The sequence below is a fragment of the Onychostoma macrolepis genome, chromosome 07 (genome assembly GCF_012432095.1).
Source record: "Onychostoma macrolepis isolate SWU-2019 chromosome 07, ASM1243209v1, whole genome shotgun sequence".
In the NCBI taxonomy this organism is placed as follows: domain Eukaryota; kingdom Metazoa; phylum Chordata; class Actinopteri; order Cypriniformes; family Cyprinidae; genus Onychostoma; species Onychostoma macrolepis.
The window spans coordinates 2,165,352-2,183,737 of record NC_081161.1 but is presented as its reverse complement, the minus strand read 5'-3'; the positions used below and the strand labels follow the sequence as shown (position 1 = coordinate 2,183,737).

General features: G+C 35.4%; 1 protein-coding gene across 2 annotated transcripts; it reads left to right on the top strand.

The window, feature by feature from the left end:
- Positions 1-451: 451 nt before the first annotated feature.
- LOC131543572 (uncharacterized) lies at positions 452-16,137 on the top strand. Of its 2 annotated transcripts, XM_058781057.1 has the most exons (9): positions 452-2,105; positions 2,213-2,518; positions 2,598-2,666; positions 12,271-12,354; positions 13,018-13,095; positions 14,102-14,130; positions 14,258-14,326; positions 14,800-14,868; positions 15,039-16,137. In XM_058781057.1, the coding sequence occupies exons 1-9, from the start codon at positions 1,778-1,780 to the stop codon at positions 15,147-15,149; spliced, it is 1,143 nt and encodes a 380-aa protein (XP_058637040.1). In that variant the 5' UTR covers positions 452-1,777; the 3' UTR covers positions 15,150-16,137. The 2 variants fall into 2 exon arrangements, with proteins under 2 accessions (XP_058637040.1, XP_058637041.1); XM_058781058.1 differs by lacking the exon at positions 2,598-2,666.
- The last annotated feature ends 2,249 nt before the right edge of the window (positions 16,138-18,386 follow it).

The following is an 18,386-nucleotide window of genomic DNA, read 5'->3' as shown; positions in this document are numbered from 1 at the left end:
AACTCTGAAAGACACATCCAAATCATGTTGTTTCAGAAACATTGCCACCTGTCTCCTAAACGACATTACATGTTTTAAAGCCGTATATTTGCATCCTAATGGAATTGTTTTTAACAGACTAGCAAACTTTCCAAAACATGAAAGTATACGTTCAATTTCATCATCAGGGATGAACGGCAGCACGTTTGAGATCATCACCTTTCGTGTTGGATTAGCTAACGGTGAAACAGCAACAAAAAGTCCACTTATTGCGCTGCTTACTATACGGTTAACCAGATTCTCCTCCTTTAAGAAAACCACCACAGCTTTATTCATTCTTGAGGCTGGAGAGATGTTCTCATATCCAATTTGTTCTCCAATTGACAATAAAACGTCCTCCACCGCCACACTTCATTCAACCTCACACCAGACGCTGTGACGGTGTGATAATGGCTCTTCTCCACCCTCCGGCCAAGACGCCATATCAACGCACAAACTCCGAGTATGGGTCACCATACTTGGCCACACTTTTCACTTTCAGAAATGCCAATTTATTTGATTTTATTTATTTATTTAGTCTAATTGACAGTTTTTATTTTTATTATCTACCAAATACACTGCTGGACAATAAAAAAAAATTGTATTCTATAGTATTTTTTCCCCAATATTTTCCTAATGACAATTATATTTATTCACACTGGTCCTTGAAAACCTCTGTGTGAACAAAAAAGTGTGGGGATGAATTTACCTTATTAAAGGTGACGAGGACACATCCCCTGCATATTCTACACCCATGAACTGAAGCATGTGCTACTTTCATGCTTCTCACATCACACCACACACCTGCTCTCTCTCATTTCATACAAATGCAACTGAAGTCATATTGTGTCTATTCTAAAAATTACAGAAAGTGTATGGATATATTATTTTGTTTGTCCATTGTAATGAACTGATTTTAGCTTTAAAATAATATACAGGCAAGCTTAAAATAGGTTACTATAAACTTGAATCAATATTTAATTTTCACACATTTATTTCTATAACTGTGCTCATGTGTTTGTGTCTCTCCAGTCATTATAGTGTCAGTGAAATTGCATGTAGATTTAAGCACTGAAATTATTTTTGAATTATAAGTTTAACAACAGACAGGAACTTACTAAACTAAAAACAGGCCAATCGCAAGATATTTGGTGTGGGGGCACCTGGGGTAGCCAACCAGATATCATTGCGGCCAGTGCCACCCCTATCCACCATGAAGCTCTGCCCCGTTTATATGTCTGGCGTTACACTATTTAGATATTTGGCAACTAGTTAATATTAAGCTCAATTTATCAGCAAAACACAATGCGGATTCTATATTTCTCCATCAAGAAGAATAGTATGAAAGTATGCAATTTTGGATTCAGCCATTGTCTATATCTTCTTTACCTTTTAGTTATTCGTCCCTGTTGATTCTTTTTCACTTCCTGTGTTGAGCTTGTTTCCTTGGTTACATATTAGTCACACATGTATCTTGTTTAGTTCCTTGTATCCTCCTTATTTTATTTTATTTTTTTAACATAACAGTGGGCGCACAGCCATTTCACACATATGCAAGACTTCCGGTGACAATAGCTTCTAGTTATTTTGCATGCACAAAAACAGTCCACTAGGCTGCTTTACATTGCAAACTGGTAATTTATCATTTTAGCATTAAAACTAAACAAAAATTATTGTATCATTTACGTTTCCCACTTTCTCCTAATTGAGCAAGTATGTGTTTAAATAACTAACCCTGATTTTTCCAGTTATCACTCAGATGTGTGTTTCAGGTATGATTGGAGCAGAAGTGACTCATGTGTTCTGCAGTTCTGGTGAAAATGTCCGTCTGTCCTGTAATAATGCTCTTTCTGGCTGCACATCAACTACATGGATCTATAGCAGACATTCAGTGGCAGTTGAACTGATTACTGGAGGTATAAAGAAGAAATACATAGAGGGACATGAGAGACTGAGTCTGGGCTCTGACTGCTCTCTGAACATCAAGAAAGTCACAAAAGAAGATTGTAGACTTTACTCCTGCCGACAATATGTGAATGAAGAACAACAAGTAACTGATGCACGTGTTTATCTGCATGTTCTTCATGGTCAGTGTTTCTGTGAATATTATGATTATATGTTGAATTAAACAGTAATACTGTTGTCCCTGGAAAGACTGGAATCAGTCGTGTAATCTGTCTGATTTCTGTTTCAGTCTCTTCATCATCCTCACAGTCTGAGATCAGATCAGGCCGCTCTGTGACTCTCTCCTGTCAGTTATATTATGATCGAGTCTCTTGTGATACTTTGGTTGGTTCTGAGGGAATTGATCTGATCTGGGTGAATCAGGCTGGTGTGAATCTGCAGACAGACTCCAGATTTCAGATATTCTCCTCAGAACAGTGTCTCAGCTCTCTGACTACAACACTCCTGAATGAAGATCACAACAGAGAGTGGAGATGTCAGGTTACACAGAGAAACCAGCTCAAGACCTCAGCCACATATACTGTCAAGTATTCAGGTAAATTATTTATAACAATTAATTATCAGTAATTTAAATATGATTGTAGTCTATGATGTATCTGAACATTCATCTTCAGCTCCGACCGAAACAAAGACACCGTCTCCAGTCACCAGCTCTACATCAGCTGCAGCTCCTACACAACCAGGTACATAATCAGCTGTTAAGATGAATGTTTACTGATAACTGAAGACCTCAGTCAGATACACTGACAAGTATTCAGATAAGAAACTACATTTCTTTAATCAATTTCTGAAGAATCTCTGACGCGGAGACATGACAGGATGATTGATAATGTAATTAATTCACAAACATCTGAAGGTTTGTTGGCTGCAGATCACTGTGTTTAACTCCCATATGATGGAGGCATAAATAACTCTGTAAATGATGATAAATTAACACAAATTGCATGTCATGTGATGCACTCTAAAAACACTGGGTTAAAAACAACACAATTTGGGTTGTTTTTAACCCAAGGGCTGGGTAAATATAGGACAGAACACATTTTGGGTTGGGTTGTTTATTTAACCCATCGTAATGGGTTGATTCATTTTTATTATAATATGGCTTATTTTTTTACTTTATACATGAAATAATGTTTACAGATTAACTTAAATCCTCTAAACGTTTGTAAAATACTCCACACAACCACTGGTTTGCAGGATAACGTCCTTTACTGACATTTATTTTTCATTAACCTCATTGTTTATCGTTTTTATGTATACATATTGTCTATTTAAACTTGTTTAACAAACATTAAAAGTAAAAAGTAAAAATTAAACATTAAACGGAAGTAATTCACATGTAATCAACCAGTCTCTGTTATTCTGTTTCCACCGTAACGGCGCTGGCTCTCGAGTCATGTTCGGTGGGGAACTGCCCTGCGTCTCACTCATTGCCGAAATATACTGTGACTGCCACCATAACCTACCCACAAACAAACAGTGAACAGCTCTGAGGACATACACTGAGCAAAATTATAAACGCAACACTTTTGTTTTTGCCCCCATTTTTTATGAGCTGAACTCAAAGATCTAAGATTTTTTCTATGTACACAAAAGGCAGATTTCGCTCAAATATTGCTCACAAATCTGTCTAAATCTGTGTTAGTGAGCACTTCTCCTTTGCCAACATACTCCATCCACCTCACAGGTGTGGCATATCAAGATGCTGATTAGACAGCATGATTATTGCACAGGTGTGCCTTAGGCTGGCCACAATAAAAGTCTAGGAACATCTAAAATGTGTTTTATCACACAGCACAATGCCACAGATGTTGCATGTTAATTTTGTTCAGTGTATTTTAACATCCAAAATATTTGTATTCTGTATCTTTATGAATAAAACCATTTATTTTATGCAGATTATCAGGATTTTCCATCACGCGATAAGACCGATGTTTAGGTGATTCACACCACACGCCTGTATGTTGCTCTGCATGAAATTGGACAATATACAGTACTGTAACGATTTTATATATAAAATAAAGTGTACACAAGCCTGTATTTACCGAAAAAATGCATCAATTTGATGGCGCTTAGAACTGCTCTTTCCAGAAGATGAGACAAAATCCCCGCGATAAATAACTGACCTAGGAGCTGGGTAACACCAAAACTACCCAAACACTGAAAAAAATAACCCCAAAAATGACTACAGCAGCAGCTCCTACAACACAAGGTGATCTCTGACACACTTCATCAGTCTCTCACTTTTGCAGTTGCTCTCACAAACTGTTTTAATCTAATAATGTTATGAGGTTGATTTTGCTACTCAGAGCTGCTGGAGATAATAAGGCACTGTCATTGAAATCTAAACTGTAACTTTATGTTTTCACTCATTCAAATATTATCTCTGTATTTCCACAATCTGGCACATAAATCTAAAACTATACATTTATCCTCCATAGCGTCAACTACAGCAGCAACACAGAATCAAGTGACTACTCTAAACTCTCTAATTCGAGGTTTGTTTATGAATGATTCTCATTTCAGTGGTTTTATTCACATTCTTCTAGAATCAGGAGATGATCATATGCAGCTGATCATAAACTTAGACTCTATGAAGCTTCCCTCTCGGTCCACAAGGAGGTCTCTTAGAGCTCTAACGGAGCCACAACTGGTTCCTTGCTTTGCTTCATTATTCAGATGCTACTGATGACTTTATATCATTGAGACTATTAGTGTATTTCTAAATAATTGTTAGTAATTGTTCATTCTTTTATATCCTTGATTTAATCTACAAAGTCATTTATATTCTCACAGATTAATTCTCTTCTGTTTTTCTATCATCTCTCCACACATCTGTCCTGCAGTGATTGTGATTATTGTTGAGATCACAGTGTTTGCTGCTCCTACTGTGATTCTTCTTCAGATCATCTGTGTGAGAAGAGCTGGTGAGTTTTGAACATCACAGAACCTGAGGATTCACATTGATCTCTAACAAGCTGCAGACACTGTGGGGGGAAAAAAAAAGGAGCAATTGAAAAATTATTTTCAATATATATAATGAAATGTAAAATGAGAGGTCACGGAGTTATTTTTTATTTCATTATTTTGTAGGGAGGAAGGACTCCTACGTCCGAGAGGAAATAGAAATACCTACAATATTAGAATAAATGACTCTACAAATATCAGGCAACATTTATCTTCGTGTATGGATATTGTATAAATTTGGAAAGCTTTCAATATCATTTTTCAGTTCTTCACAGACTTTAAATACAATATGATTTAGAGATTGATTAAAAACAGCAACATTTGTACTTTTAATAAACATGAATGGTTATTTACACAGATGTAAATCATAATATAAATATATGGTAAAGATGCTTCAGTGTCATGACAACCAGAGAAACTGTGGAAGTCTTTGTTCATGTGTCTATTATCAGAAAAACACCGAACAAGAACAGTGTTCATGACCCAAAGCACTCAAGTACAGTAAATCAACTAAAGAATGGCTGGAAAAAAGTTATGCTGCTTCAAATCCTGATCTTAAACCAACTGAGATGCTATGGCATAACTTAACAAGCACTGTGCTCTCGAGACTGAAACAGATCTGTAGGGAGAGATACAGCAAAATTGGTCAAAAGTCTTATCAGCAGCGACAGAAAAAATTTGATGGTTTTGCTGCTGAATCTACAAGTTAATAAATTCAAGAGCTCACTTACTTTCTCTGCCCTGCACTGTTTAAGATCACTCAGTGTATTCAATAAAAATGTGAAAGTACGATTGTTTGTGTTATTATTTTAGTCTGTTGTGTTTGTCTGTAATTGTTAAAGTATGACATGTTCAAAAGGTTCACAAACTTATTCCTGCAGCTGCATATAACTATTTTACATTTAACACCATGTTTTTCTTTATTTTTCAAAATCAGAGAATTGGATACCAAGAGTCATTCAATTTCATTTTTAATTTAATTTTCAGTGACCTCCCAACAATTTTATTTGTTTATTTACTTCCTTACCAACATATTTATTTTCACACACTCTTTTTATAGTTTATCATATGGTAATGGCTGGTTGCAAGAGAAGAATCAGAAAAATGTTTGCAGATTTGAGAATGTCAATACTCATTTACATATATTCATTTAGAAGATGCTTTTATCCAAAGTGTCTTCCAAATAAGGAAAATTACAAGCAACTTATTATAGAGCTAACAATATTCACACACTGTAAACCCTAATAAGTTGAGACTACTCAAATGATTTGAGGAAAGTGATTCTCTCAGTTTAATTGAGTAATGGGAAATTGACAACTCAGTTTAACTGGGTTCACCTAATGTGGTCTTCTCATTGAATTAACTTATTTAAGTATAAATAACTTAAAAGGCAAACAGACTAAACTCAAACTTTCCAGTTTTATATATTGTTGTGTTTATTGGCTTTAATTATAATTTTTTTTTATAAATCATTAAAACAATTTTTTTCTTCACATCAACAACTGTATTTGGGTTTATTTGGGTACATTTAATAAAAAAAAATACAATTACAATACTTGGAGTATCAGAACAATTAAAAGCACACTGAACAACAACAGTTTGTCACCTACATTAATGTACTTAACAGAAACAACACTGTTATAAGAGTAAGCTCATATTGTTAAGTCACATTTTCAGCAGAAACATTTTAATAGTCACCAAAATGTGAATTGTATGGAGCATAGAAATTTGCACAGTATTTGTGAATGTTAGTAGCTATTCAAAGTGTGCAAAAAAAAAAGAAAGAAAGAAGTGTTTTACTTTTTAACCAAATAGGTTTGCTAAAGACTGTATTTTAGGCTGTGGGTCTTTCTGCCCCATGGAAAGTAGAATACATTGACCACATCAAGGATCATGTTGCGATCATTGGGCATCTAGAGAAGATGAATAAACATCAACAAATTAAAATTAATTCACATGCATCCAAACTCACATGCATTTCAAAAGGTGCAAAATAAAGGGATTTTTCACCCAAAAATGAAAATTTGCTGTTAACTCACCCTCAAGTCAAGCCATCCAAATGTAGGTGACTTTTCTTCTTCAGTTCAACACTAAAGAAGTTTTTAGCTGGAACTGTGGTCCTTGGTGATTCATATAATGCAAATCAACGGCTACCGGCACTATGAGAGTCAAAAAACATACACAGGAAAAACTAATTTAATATTGTGGCTCCTGACGATACATTGAGGTCTTATGAAGTGAAGTGAGTAATTTAACAGCAAATTTTAATTTTTAGGTGAACTATCCCTTTAACCTACCAGCATACTTCAATGAGTCTTTATCACAAGGCTCTCTTCCCGCCTGCTTCAGGATGACCGCCTGTCTGTCAGTTCTGCTGTCGGAGGAAAACAGGAAATTGAACAATATCAGTCGATATTGATAATTGCCATAATAAATGTCAAATCTTTATTTCTTTCAAGTTTAGTGGCAGATTTTTTTGCTCCTGGGTGAAAGTTGTGAAAAGTAGAAAACAGACAGTTAATTATGGTTTTATTATAGACTACTCTATATAAATGCAATACAAATAACACAAAAAACTGAGCTTAATACCTGTACTGCTGTAATTATATTCCATTACTCCTTTAATACATGTAATGCCTACAAATTCAGAATTTAATAAAATTAAATATGAACATCCTACATTTCTGCCACAACATGGTTACAGACAGTTAGTGTTACAGTAAATCCATGGTAAATGCTGGCAATTTATTAAAAAATGTGAAAGCCTCTCCTGTTTTCCGTGTCAGTGCTGTTGGTAATGTAAGCGTAGTCTGATCAGACATTAAATAGTTTAAATAACAGAGACATGTATTTTTTAAATCGGAAAGCGCTGTTTAGTGATTGCGTGACCGCGAACGGTCAGTGAATAAACACAACGCATTCGCTCCGAGCTCTCCGCGGTGCTCTTTTCTTTTGGGCCGAGTTGATAAACGGGCAGCGCAGCACACGATTCAGACGAGTAGCGCTGTTTCGTTCAGCTTTTGGCGCAATTGCCATTTAATGTTGTTTGCGTAGTTCATGAACATTATAGAACATTTTGAAGACAACTAAGCAAAATGTACACATGTATTTTACCATTAACCTACCAGCATACTTCAATGAGTCTTCATGAGGGCTCTCTTTCCGCCTGTTACACGACGACCGCCTGTCTGCTAGTGACGCTGCAGGAGAAAAACGGGACATTTGCAATTATACCTTTCAAATAACATTACAATAAAACTCGTAAGGTAATTAAGAAAATTGTATATATGCGTTTTAATATCTACTTACCAATTTAACGTTTGATTTTCATCTCAGACGGCTCTCTCTGCAGTGACTCTGACCGCTGCTTCAACGACCAAAGATTTCCCGCCTTGTGTTATATCGACCAATCAGCGCGTTGTCAAGGCAGAATTTCAAATACGACCAATCATATTAAACAGAGACACTGAGCATAATTTAAATCAATTGAAATTTTGAGTTCATTACACTTAAAATCTTAATTTGAAAGATTTTTGCTCCCAGATGAGTTAATTAAACATACCTGTTTAAGTTTTGACATCAAAACTTGGCATTTTAAGTAATGTTAAGTTATGATAACTTGATTTCTTTATTAATGACAACATTGGGGTTTACAGTGCAGTAGCCTACCAGACATAGATAAGAACAAGCAAAAGAAGAGCAATAATTCACATTTTGGATTTTTTTTTTCTTTGTTGAATTATTTAAATTAGCATTGTCTAATTTTCTTAAGTTTTTCAACGAAATCTTTTTACTGTAAGCAGGAGCTTATAGGTTTGCTTCATAATGTTCTGTTTCAAACTATTTAATAACACTTTTATTTAAAGTATTGATCAATTTACGTGGAGTGAAAGAGATATCAGTTTATTCTTTACATAAACATTCAACATTGTGATTGTGAGATAATCGTGACTTTTTAAGTAACCACTAGGGGTCGCTGTATTTACCAACTGTTTAGTGTTTTTGCCCTGAATGTTTGTTCAGTTTCTGGTCATGAATTCTTGGTAATGTCTTGCTATTTTGTGGTGAGTCCTGAGTCTGCAGCACCTGATTCTGCTGATCTGATCTTCAGTGATTTGTTGAGAAGCAGTAAAGACAGAGAGAGCAGACTAGAGACCGAACCACTTAGACCTTTTAGTAACATCATGCTTGGGCTAGACAAGTAACCTTGATACGATAACAAAAATCATCTGCTGTGAAACAATTTTAGTCAATTGATTGGTTAACTGAGTTACAGCTGGGCTTACCTTTTGTTAATTAAGCAGGCTGAACATATGCTTTCATGAACTGTAAAGATACAGAGTTTAAAGCCATGCAGAAGCCCACTTAAAGAAAGAAGAGGAACTGAATGTGATGGCACTCGTCGTCAGTCTAAACTGGGTTCAGAGATGATCACAGTTCTGTGTGGTCTGAACCTGTGGTCTAACTGAACTGTGATCATCTCATGATTGAGTTATTAATGCAGATAGATTGTGTTTACAGAGAGATAACTGCACACACTGATCTCACACCTGATACATAAATACATTGTTGTTATCTATTGTGTATCTTGGATGTAAACCAACATTTACATTGTAGTCTCTCAAAAGACTCTCCGTTTACATTTACATTCATGCATTTAGCAGAAGCTTTTATCTAAAGTGACTTAAAGTGCATTCAGGCTATGCATTTTATTTATTTATTTATTTATTTTATATCGTTATCACAGCTAAAGCTCTCCAGAGCTGTGAGGCTTCAGATAACAAGCACATATTTTCTGAATGTTAATCATTAGAGAGTGAAGTACTACAAAAAGCAGCAACAAATGCACTGATCATGATACCATAAAATATAATAATAATAATAATAATAATCACTTTAGCCAGTAATTTTACATTTTTCTTATTTTATTCTTTTTTAGTTATGTATCGTTAGTCATGACTTTCAGTGGTCACTTGCTGAGATTAGAAAAAAAAAAAAAAACTAACTGCTATGTACGGTATATATATATATATATATATATATACCTACATATTTATAGATACTTCTTTTTCACACATATAGACGGTTTCAACGGCAACAACATAAACAAACGTTACTGCGCATGTGCGCTTTTGTGGCCCTTACTTAACTTCCGGTAGACATCCAAATACAATCAGTAACAACAGTCCCTCTAGAGTAGATTATGTTTTGATAACAAGCAAAATATGTTTGCTGTGTAAATCAGACAGACTGAGATGCAGCGTTTTACTTGGACGGACTTATTAAAAATGCAAATCCATTCTCTGCCAGCAGGAGGCGCTTTAAAGCGGGAGGACTAGAGGTTTCCCCGGAAACGGCTGTACGTTACACAAAGCAGCGCTGAGCTTACAAACGCTGCTTTATGAGGCATATAACATGCCAGATGAAATGAAAATGACATCGAACATTTTCTAAAGACAGTGTTTCTTCAGAAATACAGTGATATAAAAACACCCGCGCCTCGTTTTGATTTTTAAACGTGCATTACCTGCTCCTGTTTATTCAACGAAGCCATTTGGAAAATCGGTCCTTTATGATATCGTGGCGGGTCGCCACAAATAAATAAATGTATGTGAACACATCCCACAGCACAGCAACCTGAGCCCAACTTCATTACTCATCACTTTAACTTTAACTGTGTTTGTAGCCGGCACCACTAACAAGACCGATAAACAAACACAGACCGGAAGTTAGGTCCAGGTGTGTGCGCCCGTTGAAACCGTCTAACTAGTGTGAGTGAAATGCAGCTGTAGTGTCAGGACACTATAAATGGTCAGTTGTTTCAGATCAGAGGAAGTTAACACCCGCAGGAGGAGCTGAGGATGTTTAAAGGAAGAGATGTAAATATAGAATGAAAAGAAAGACGGACAGAAACAGAAAATGTCTGATAAGTGTGAACTGTGTCTGCTGGGACTGATCACTCTCTTTGCACTTCTCACAGGTAAAGACATCTGTTTATGATCTATAATACACTATAAAATATCTGTATAATGTGAAGATCCAATCTATTTAAAATTCATGTCATTAGAATTTTATCTTAAAGTCATGTGGTGTTTGTAAATACTTGTTTTATTCCTGAACAAACTCAAAAGTTTGATGCAAGGGTCTGTTCATACTAAGTGTGATCTGAACGGCTAAAACCTGTTTAACACCAATTTGGTCTCCATTGTTCATTTTCCACTTAAACAGAGTGTATATTTTAAGTATTGCAGCTTGAGTATTACAGACAGTATGTGATTTAAGATTAAAACCCCTTTTTGTAGGTAGCAGTGGAGTGGATGACACTCATGTGTTCTGCAGTTCTGGTGAAAATGTCCGTCTGTCCTGTAATAATGCTCTTCCTGGCTGCACATCAACTACATGGAGCTATAGCAGACATTCAGAGACAGTTGAACTGATTACTGGAGGAATAAAGAAGAAAGACACAGAGAGACATGAGAGACTGAGTCTGGGCTCTGACTGCTCTCTGAACATCAAGAACGTCACAAAAGAAGATCGTGGATTGTACTCCTGCCGACAATATGTGAATGGAGTACAACAAGGAACTGATGCACATGTTTATCTGCATGTTCTTCATGGTCAGTGTTTCTGTGAATATTATGATTATATGTTGAATTAAACAGTAATATTGTTGTCCCTGAAAAGACTGGAATCAGTCGTGTAATCTCTGTCTGATTTCTGTTTCAGTCTCTTCATCATCCTCACAGTCTGAGATCAGATCAGGCCGTTCTGTGACTCTCTCCTGTCAGTTATATTATGATCAAGTCTCTTGTGATACTTTGGTTGGTTCTGAGGGAATTGATCTGATCTGGGTGAATCAGGCTGGTGTGAATCTGCAGACAGACTCCAGATTTCAGATATTCTCCTCAGAACAGTGTCTCAGCTCTCTGACTACAACACTCCTGAATGAAGATCACAACAGAGAGTGGAGATGTCAGGTTACACAGAGAAACCAGCTGAAGACCTCAGCCACATATACTGTCCAGTATTCAGGTAAAGAAACAACAACAAAAAAAAAGTGATCAAATTTAGAAGACTCTCTGATGACGTGACGTGATGAATAATATCATTGATTCAGGACAAACTGAAGGTTTACGGGCTGCAGCTCACTGTGTTTCACTGTAAAAATAACTTGATGTAATAACATCTCTCATCCCAAAACCTGCTACTGTAAACAGTGATAAATGAACACAAACTCTGTTGTGTGATGTAATGATTAAGTATGATGATATGATATTAATGTTCAACAGTATGATGCATCTGAACATTCATCTTCTGCAGGTGTAAAGGATTCAACACTGATTCCAGTCAGCAGCTCAAACTCTGAGAAATCAAGCCAAACTACAGCAGCTCCTACAACACGAGGTACATGATCTCTGACACACTTCATCAGTCTCTCACTTCAGTGCTTTACTGGATAAAAAACACAAAACGTGTCATGACTATAATATTCTCTTACAGTCTGTTGTCTGATGCATTAATGTTTAATTGTCAAAATGATTACACAACAAATACACAAGTTACATCTGTTTTGTGTGTTTTCACATCAGCTGCACACACTGCTGTAATTACCACACAACAAGGTATTTATGTATTCTTTCTTATTATTATTGTTTAAGTAAATTTGTGACTCTGTAAAAGTAACTCTATCAAAGAGATGTCGTTCTCATTCAGACGATTCTAATTATATTGTCATGATCATTTAATAAACATATCAGATATACTCTGTTAGTGTGCAGATGCTTTCAGGACATATAAACAACTCTCTGTATGATATTATCCCTTATTGTTGAACTTTGTTTTTTGTAAATCACTTTGTAGAAAAGCACTTAAATGCATAAATATAATGTACATGTATAAAGTGGCAACAGTAGTAACAAGATCTGGTATAAAAATCATCATCACTCATAAGTATGATAAATATGCATAATTATGTTGTTAAATGCTTTACCATTTTATGTTTGTCAATAGTTGATTTTATATCTTTAGTTAAACAGTAATATGCCTCTTAATGTGTCTCTTCCTCAGTGATTGGGATTGTTGTTGCCGCTGCATCAGCTGTTCTTCTTGCTGTTGTTCTCTGGGTAATTTGTAAAAAAAGAGCCGGTGAGTTTTTAGGGTTTTCCTCTATTTTCTAACAACAGACAAACATTTCAAAGCATGTGACTTTAAGATAAATGTGTCGTGTAAATGTTTTGACAGAATTCCTCTGATAAGTGAAGAGAAAACAATGAGATGACTGAATATAATTCATTCAAGCATATACCTAAAAATAATTTATTGTCCCATTAGTGTGGTATCCATTTAATGATTTTAACGTTAGAATTGCTTACTGTTTTATACTACGATATTCTGAGATGCAAATATCATCTGCCACCATTTCCACTGAGTAAAGGACAATGAACATCCAGCCAGTTCACAAAATAAACCCCAACAGGGCGATCAGGACCCTGGCCTGAAGCTGACCGTTTATTACAGAAATATTATTTAGAAAAGACGGATATTTGAGGCATAATGAGACGTCGTATCACACCACAGCCTGAAACACTCAGATGAGCGATCAGAGTCGAGACCAATCAGAATCAAGTATTCCAGAGAGCCATGTCATAAGTATAAATAGCATCTAACAACTATTTACACTTAGTATAAATAGCATCAATTGCTAAAAAAAAAAAAAATCAAATATGGATTAATGGCACAAAAATATAAATCGCACGTGTGAACCCAATAATGAAATGATAAAGAACTTTAAAAAAGAAAAGGCTTTATTTAATTAAATTAAACACATCGCAGGTTTGTGAACACAATCTAGAATATCTGAAAACATAGCAAGGATATAACATAACAATCAAAGTCTTTTTCATAATGATTTTCTAACAACATAAAACAAAATAACATCAGAAAAATATCTGTCCTGCCTGTTGCTACTGAAAAAAAAGTGTCCCAATGTACGGCGAGCCAGAGTCCTTACCAGAGCCAAGATTTGTGTGCACAATATAGGTATCCATTCATGAGCTGGAGCTGATTGAGATGCACCGTCTGTGTTTTGTTCTGTATGTAATCATTAATATTCATATTTCAGATAACCTATTCCTAATATTTCTATTTTTAGATAACAGAAGAGGGACTAATGACTCTGTGGTAAGTAAAAGCCAAAGACCCGTGAGGTTGCTCTATAAGCTGTAATATGTGAACTCTTATTAATCACGTTAGTTAAAGCATCAGCTAGAAGACAAGTTTGTATATTTGCACTGTTTCTTGTCTAAAGTTCACAGATAAGAATAATGGAGCCAGTGATTCAGTCAGCAGGTCCATTCATCTGACTCCCAGCACTAATGTAAGTGAACAATATGATTCATCTTCAATCATTTGTGTATATTTTTATATTTGTGTTTGACAGTTGCTGTGGTGATTTTCCTGTGGGCCATGTTATATTGTAACATAGTCACTTCAGCTGATTGGCTGGAGCAACAACTACTGTATGAATACAGATTTACCATGTGGCATTATGCAATATTTAAATTTATACGCTACTGGAGCATGGTGAAGTTAGTTTTAGGATTCATGTATGCTGCTTAAGAGACCGTCTGAAAAGTCATTTGTGGCCACATATACATTCATTGGAATGAGAGATGGAGGAGTGCAAAACACCAAATCTGCCATAAATCAGTAATTTCTGACAGACTTCCAAACTCAGACCCTGTAGCGAGATATTTTAAAACATACGCACCTGTAATTAAGCTAATTTACAAAGTATACGGATGGCTAATGAAAGTTTGGCTCATCATATTTTCATTTATTTCTGTTTAGGAGCATAAAGATGACGTGACTTATACTGAGGTTGCTACACACTGTACAATCCAAGCCAGAAAGAAGGAGGCGAGTAAAACACTTCCCTGTTCTTCAGTGTCAACTGATGCCATCCATCTTCTCTAATCTGTTTTATTCTTACTTGCAGTTCTTCAAAATATTGAATTGAGCATTTATGCTGTATTAATTGTGGGTTGAAACTTCTCATCAATAAACTTCTTTCCAATCTGTTCAATCAGGTTTATGATGATGATAAAGTGACTTATTCTTCCATCAGAGGAGCAACAGCTGGACCTCAGGATGACTGCAGTCAACTTTATGCCTCTGTGAACAAGAACCATCACAAATAAGTCAAACAGTCATTAATTATACAATTATAGTGAATATAAACCTTATATAATTGACCCCATAGATTTCCATTCAGTGCCATTATAAATAATGTCTTTCGTATATTAAAGGCATAGTTCACTAATACATTAAAATTCTGTCATTTACTCACCCTCAAAGTTGCGTTTGGTGGTTAGTTTGTGTGTAAATGCATATTTCTGATTAACTTTTTGCACTTTTGATGTTATTTCTAGCGGTAAATTGGTATTATAGTAATTAAATATTTGTTTAGTTATCACCAAAACTCGTTCTATTTTGTTGTAGATCATTAAACAGTTACGCTGCCTCAGAAGCCTGTCCGAAATCAGTTTTGTGAGGTGCCTCCGTGCAAAAACGCTGCCTGCAAAGTCATTGCCTCACAAGACAGCGAGGCAGCAAGTCAGCTGCCTAAGTTTTCGGATGCAGCCACTGTTTAGCTCCGGTTTAGCTCTGGGTAGAACCATTGGGCGAATTCCAAACGGCTTTTTTTGCGCCCTTGAAGAGCACTTCGGGAAGGGGACGCCATTTGTAGGGATGTTCCAAACGAAAGTGAGCAACTGATTCCCTTCACGAAGGACTTGGATAAAGTTGGTTTTATATTCACACATTTCCGCGTTCAATAACTTTCTAATTATATGTGCAATAGAGTTATTTTTTTGATAATTCTAATCAGCGACGTCATTGTCAACCTACAATTTCAAGTCATTTGGTATGGGAGTTTATATGAATGTATCTCTGAGGGAAACTGGCTGTCTTAAAAAAAGTTTAGATGGTATTTTCTTCTTATCTTGCCTCTGTATAATGCATATTAAAGTAGTGTTCATAACTGCAGCGCTGCTTTTACAGCGGCATCCAAGGAAACGATGTTTAATTGATGTTCAAGCGCCACCTGCTGGCAGAGAGTGAATCTGCATTAATTCAGCCTGTCTGCTGTTTTGTTTCATACAGATGTTTTATGTAGAATAGTTTCACAAAACTAAAGTCAGACCATTTTGTTTTTGCTTCAAATTTCGAAATTATACAATCAAATTTAGATTAAAACTGCTCATGCTGCATGTATGCAGCCTCTTTGTTTGAATTGTGTTGTGTTTAAAATACAGCAATTGCCTCTCATTTTAAATTGAAAAAGAGCACAGACAAAGTGTGAAAATTTTGTTTTGTTGTTTGACATATTTCAGTTTTACAAAGAAATGTGCAAAATTGTATCTAACAATTAATAAATTGACACCTTTTCATTTCTAAATTGTCTTAAATTTTATTAAAGTTTTTTGTCGTTGTTGTTGAGAAAAAAGGGACGTGAACATGTCTGCCCCCACCCACAACATAGTTCAACATGATTTTATGTTGAGTATTTTAAGTATAAATTCACAATTTGAAAACCTTTTTTTTTTTTTTCTTTTTTTTTTTTTTTGTGCACAAATGGTGGTGAGAATGTGTTTGAAGCACTTAACCTATTGGGTATATTAGCAATATTTACATAAAATTAAAGAGTATACTGTAGTATTTATTGATTTCATACACCAGATGCCACTGGATAAAATTAAAGACAAATAAGGTATGCTCATCAAACAATACATACAAGAAAAGCAGAAAACCACTCATATCTTGCCAGGATAACTTAAAGGATAACTGAAATAACCATCTAAAACTAAAAATTAATACAAAAGATGTACATGTAAAAAAGGAAGAAAACCTGAATGTTAATTAGTCTGTTGTTGGCCAAACTTAGACTTCCTGGCCTGCAATTGACAAATTCATTTGAAGAAATAATTAATATTTATTCTTGTCCTTGGAAAAAAATAAATAATTGTAGTTCATATTATCATGTCATTAAGCAGAAACAACCGTAGAGCTCAAAACATCTTTGTTATAGTCTGATCTTTGATGACCTAGATATCCCCATATGTCTCAAATCTGAGATGGTAACAATGTCTCAAAAATATGCATCTGTAACTGTAGCAGGGTTGAAGCCTTTATTCAGACCATCATCCTGTCAGCGCGTCTGATTCTGGGGCTCCTGGAGACGCTTAAGTATGACTGTCCAGGAGTCAGACTCTCAGGAACTACAGCACAGGCAGAAACATTTTTAGATGACAATTTATTCGTTGAATGAGAAGTTTTAGCAAGACAGCACAGTGCTGAACATTATGGTTACAGCGTGTTTTAAACCCTTAAGCATAAAAAATGTAACATGAAAATGTTCCCAAACTGCTAACTGTACAGATTTCCTCCATTCAAACTTTCTTTTTTAGATTGTTTTACTTTAGCTGCGCTTTGTTTATATTTTTAATTTATATATTTTGAATTAAGGTTAAAGTTTAGAAATCTTCTATAGATTCACATGAATAAAATGTTTAATGTTCAATATGGAACTGACTAGTCATGATATAATTTGCTTATTTTGCATACTGATTTCCTCTTGGTCTTATGTATTTGCATGATGAATTGTGATTGGTCTGTTCCACTGTAAAAAAAAAAAAAAGTGCTGTAAAATAAAGGTAAGCTACTGGCAGCTGTGGTTGCTAGTATTGTACTGTTAATTTACAGCTCTCCTTTTTTACAGTATGTTACTGTTATAACACCATGCGGCAACTCATTTAATTTGGGATGCTGATTGCTTCAAACCATTTCAGTTTAAAAAAAAACATTATTATGTCCTCTACCATACTGGGTTAAAATTGAAGGTGGTGGCAGCATACAGTAAGTGTTAGCCTACAATAAGTAAAGCTCAGCAGTTCCCCTTAGTGGTGGATATAATGTATTACAGTTTGTCTGATACCTAAAGAAACAGGAAAATGATTATTCAGTACAGCTTTATTGTTGTGAATTAAGACAATACATGGGTACAAATAATGAGGAGTGAAAATGAGGAGCGAAATACAATGATTACATGTGAGAGAACTAATTATTTGACAGTGAAAACAATGAAAAGAGAACTGGGTATCATTCTGTTGATATTGCAGATAAATGTTCATATGGAGATGCTGAGGAAAAGCCAGCAATATATGATAATTTAGGCACTTTTATCTGCCTTTTAATGGCTGTAACATCGTGTCACTGTCTTCAGCTGGTGTACTCTAGACGGCCACCAGAGGACACTGTGTTTTGTGTGAGCACATGGCTTTTTGTAGTGTGTTTGTTTGATGCCATGTGCTCTCTCCTGTCTATTGTCTGACTCCGCCCATCTTGTTACCTCATTATTATTCAGTGGTTCCACCTGT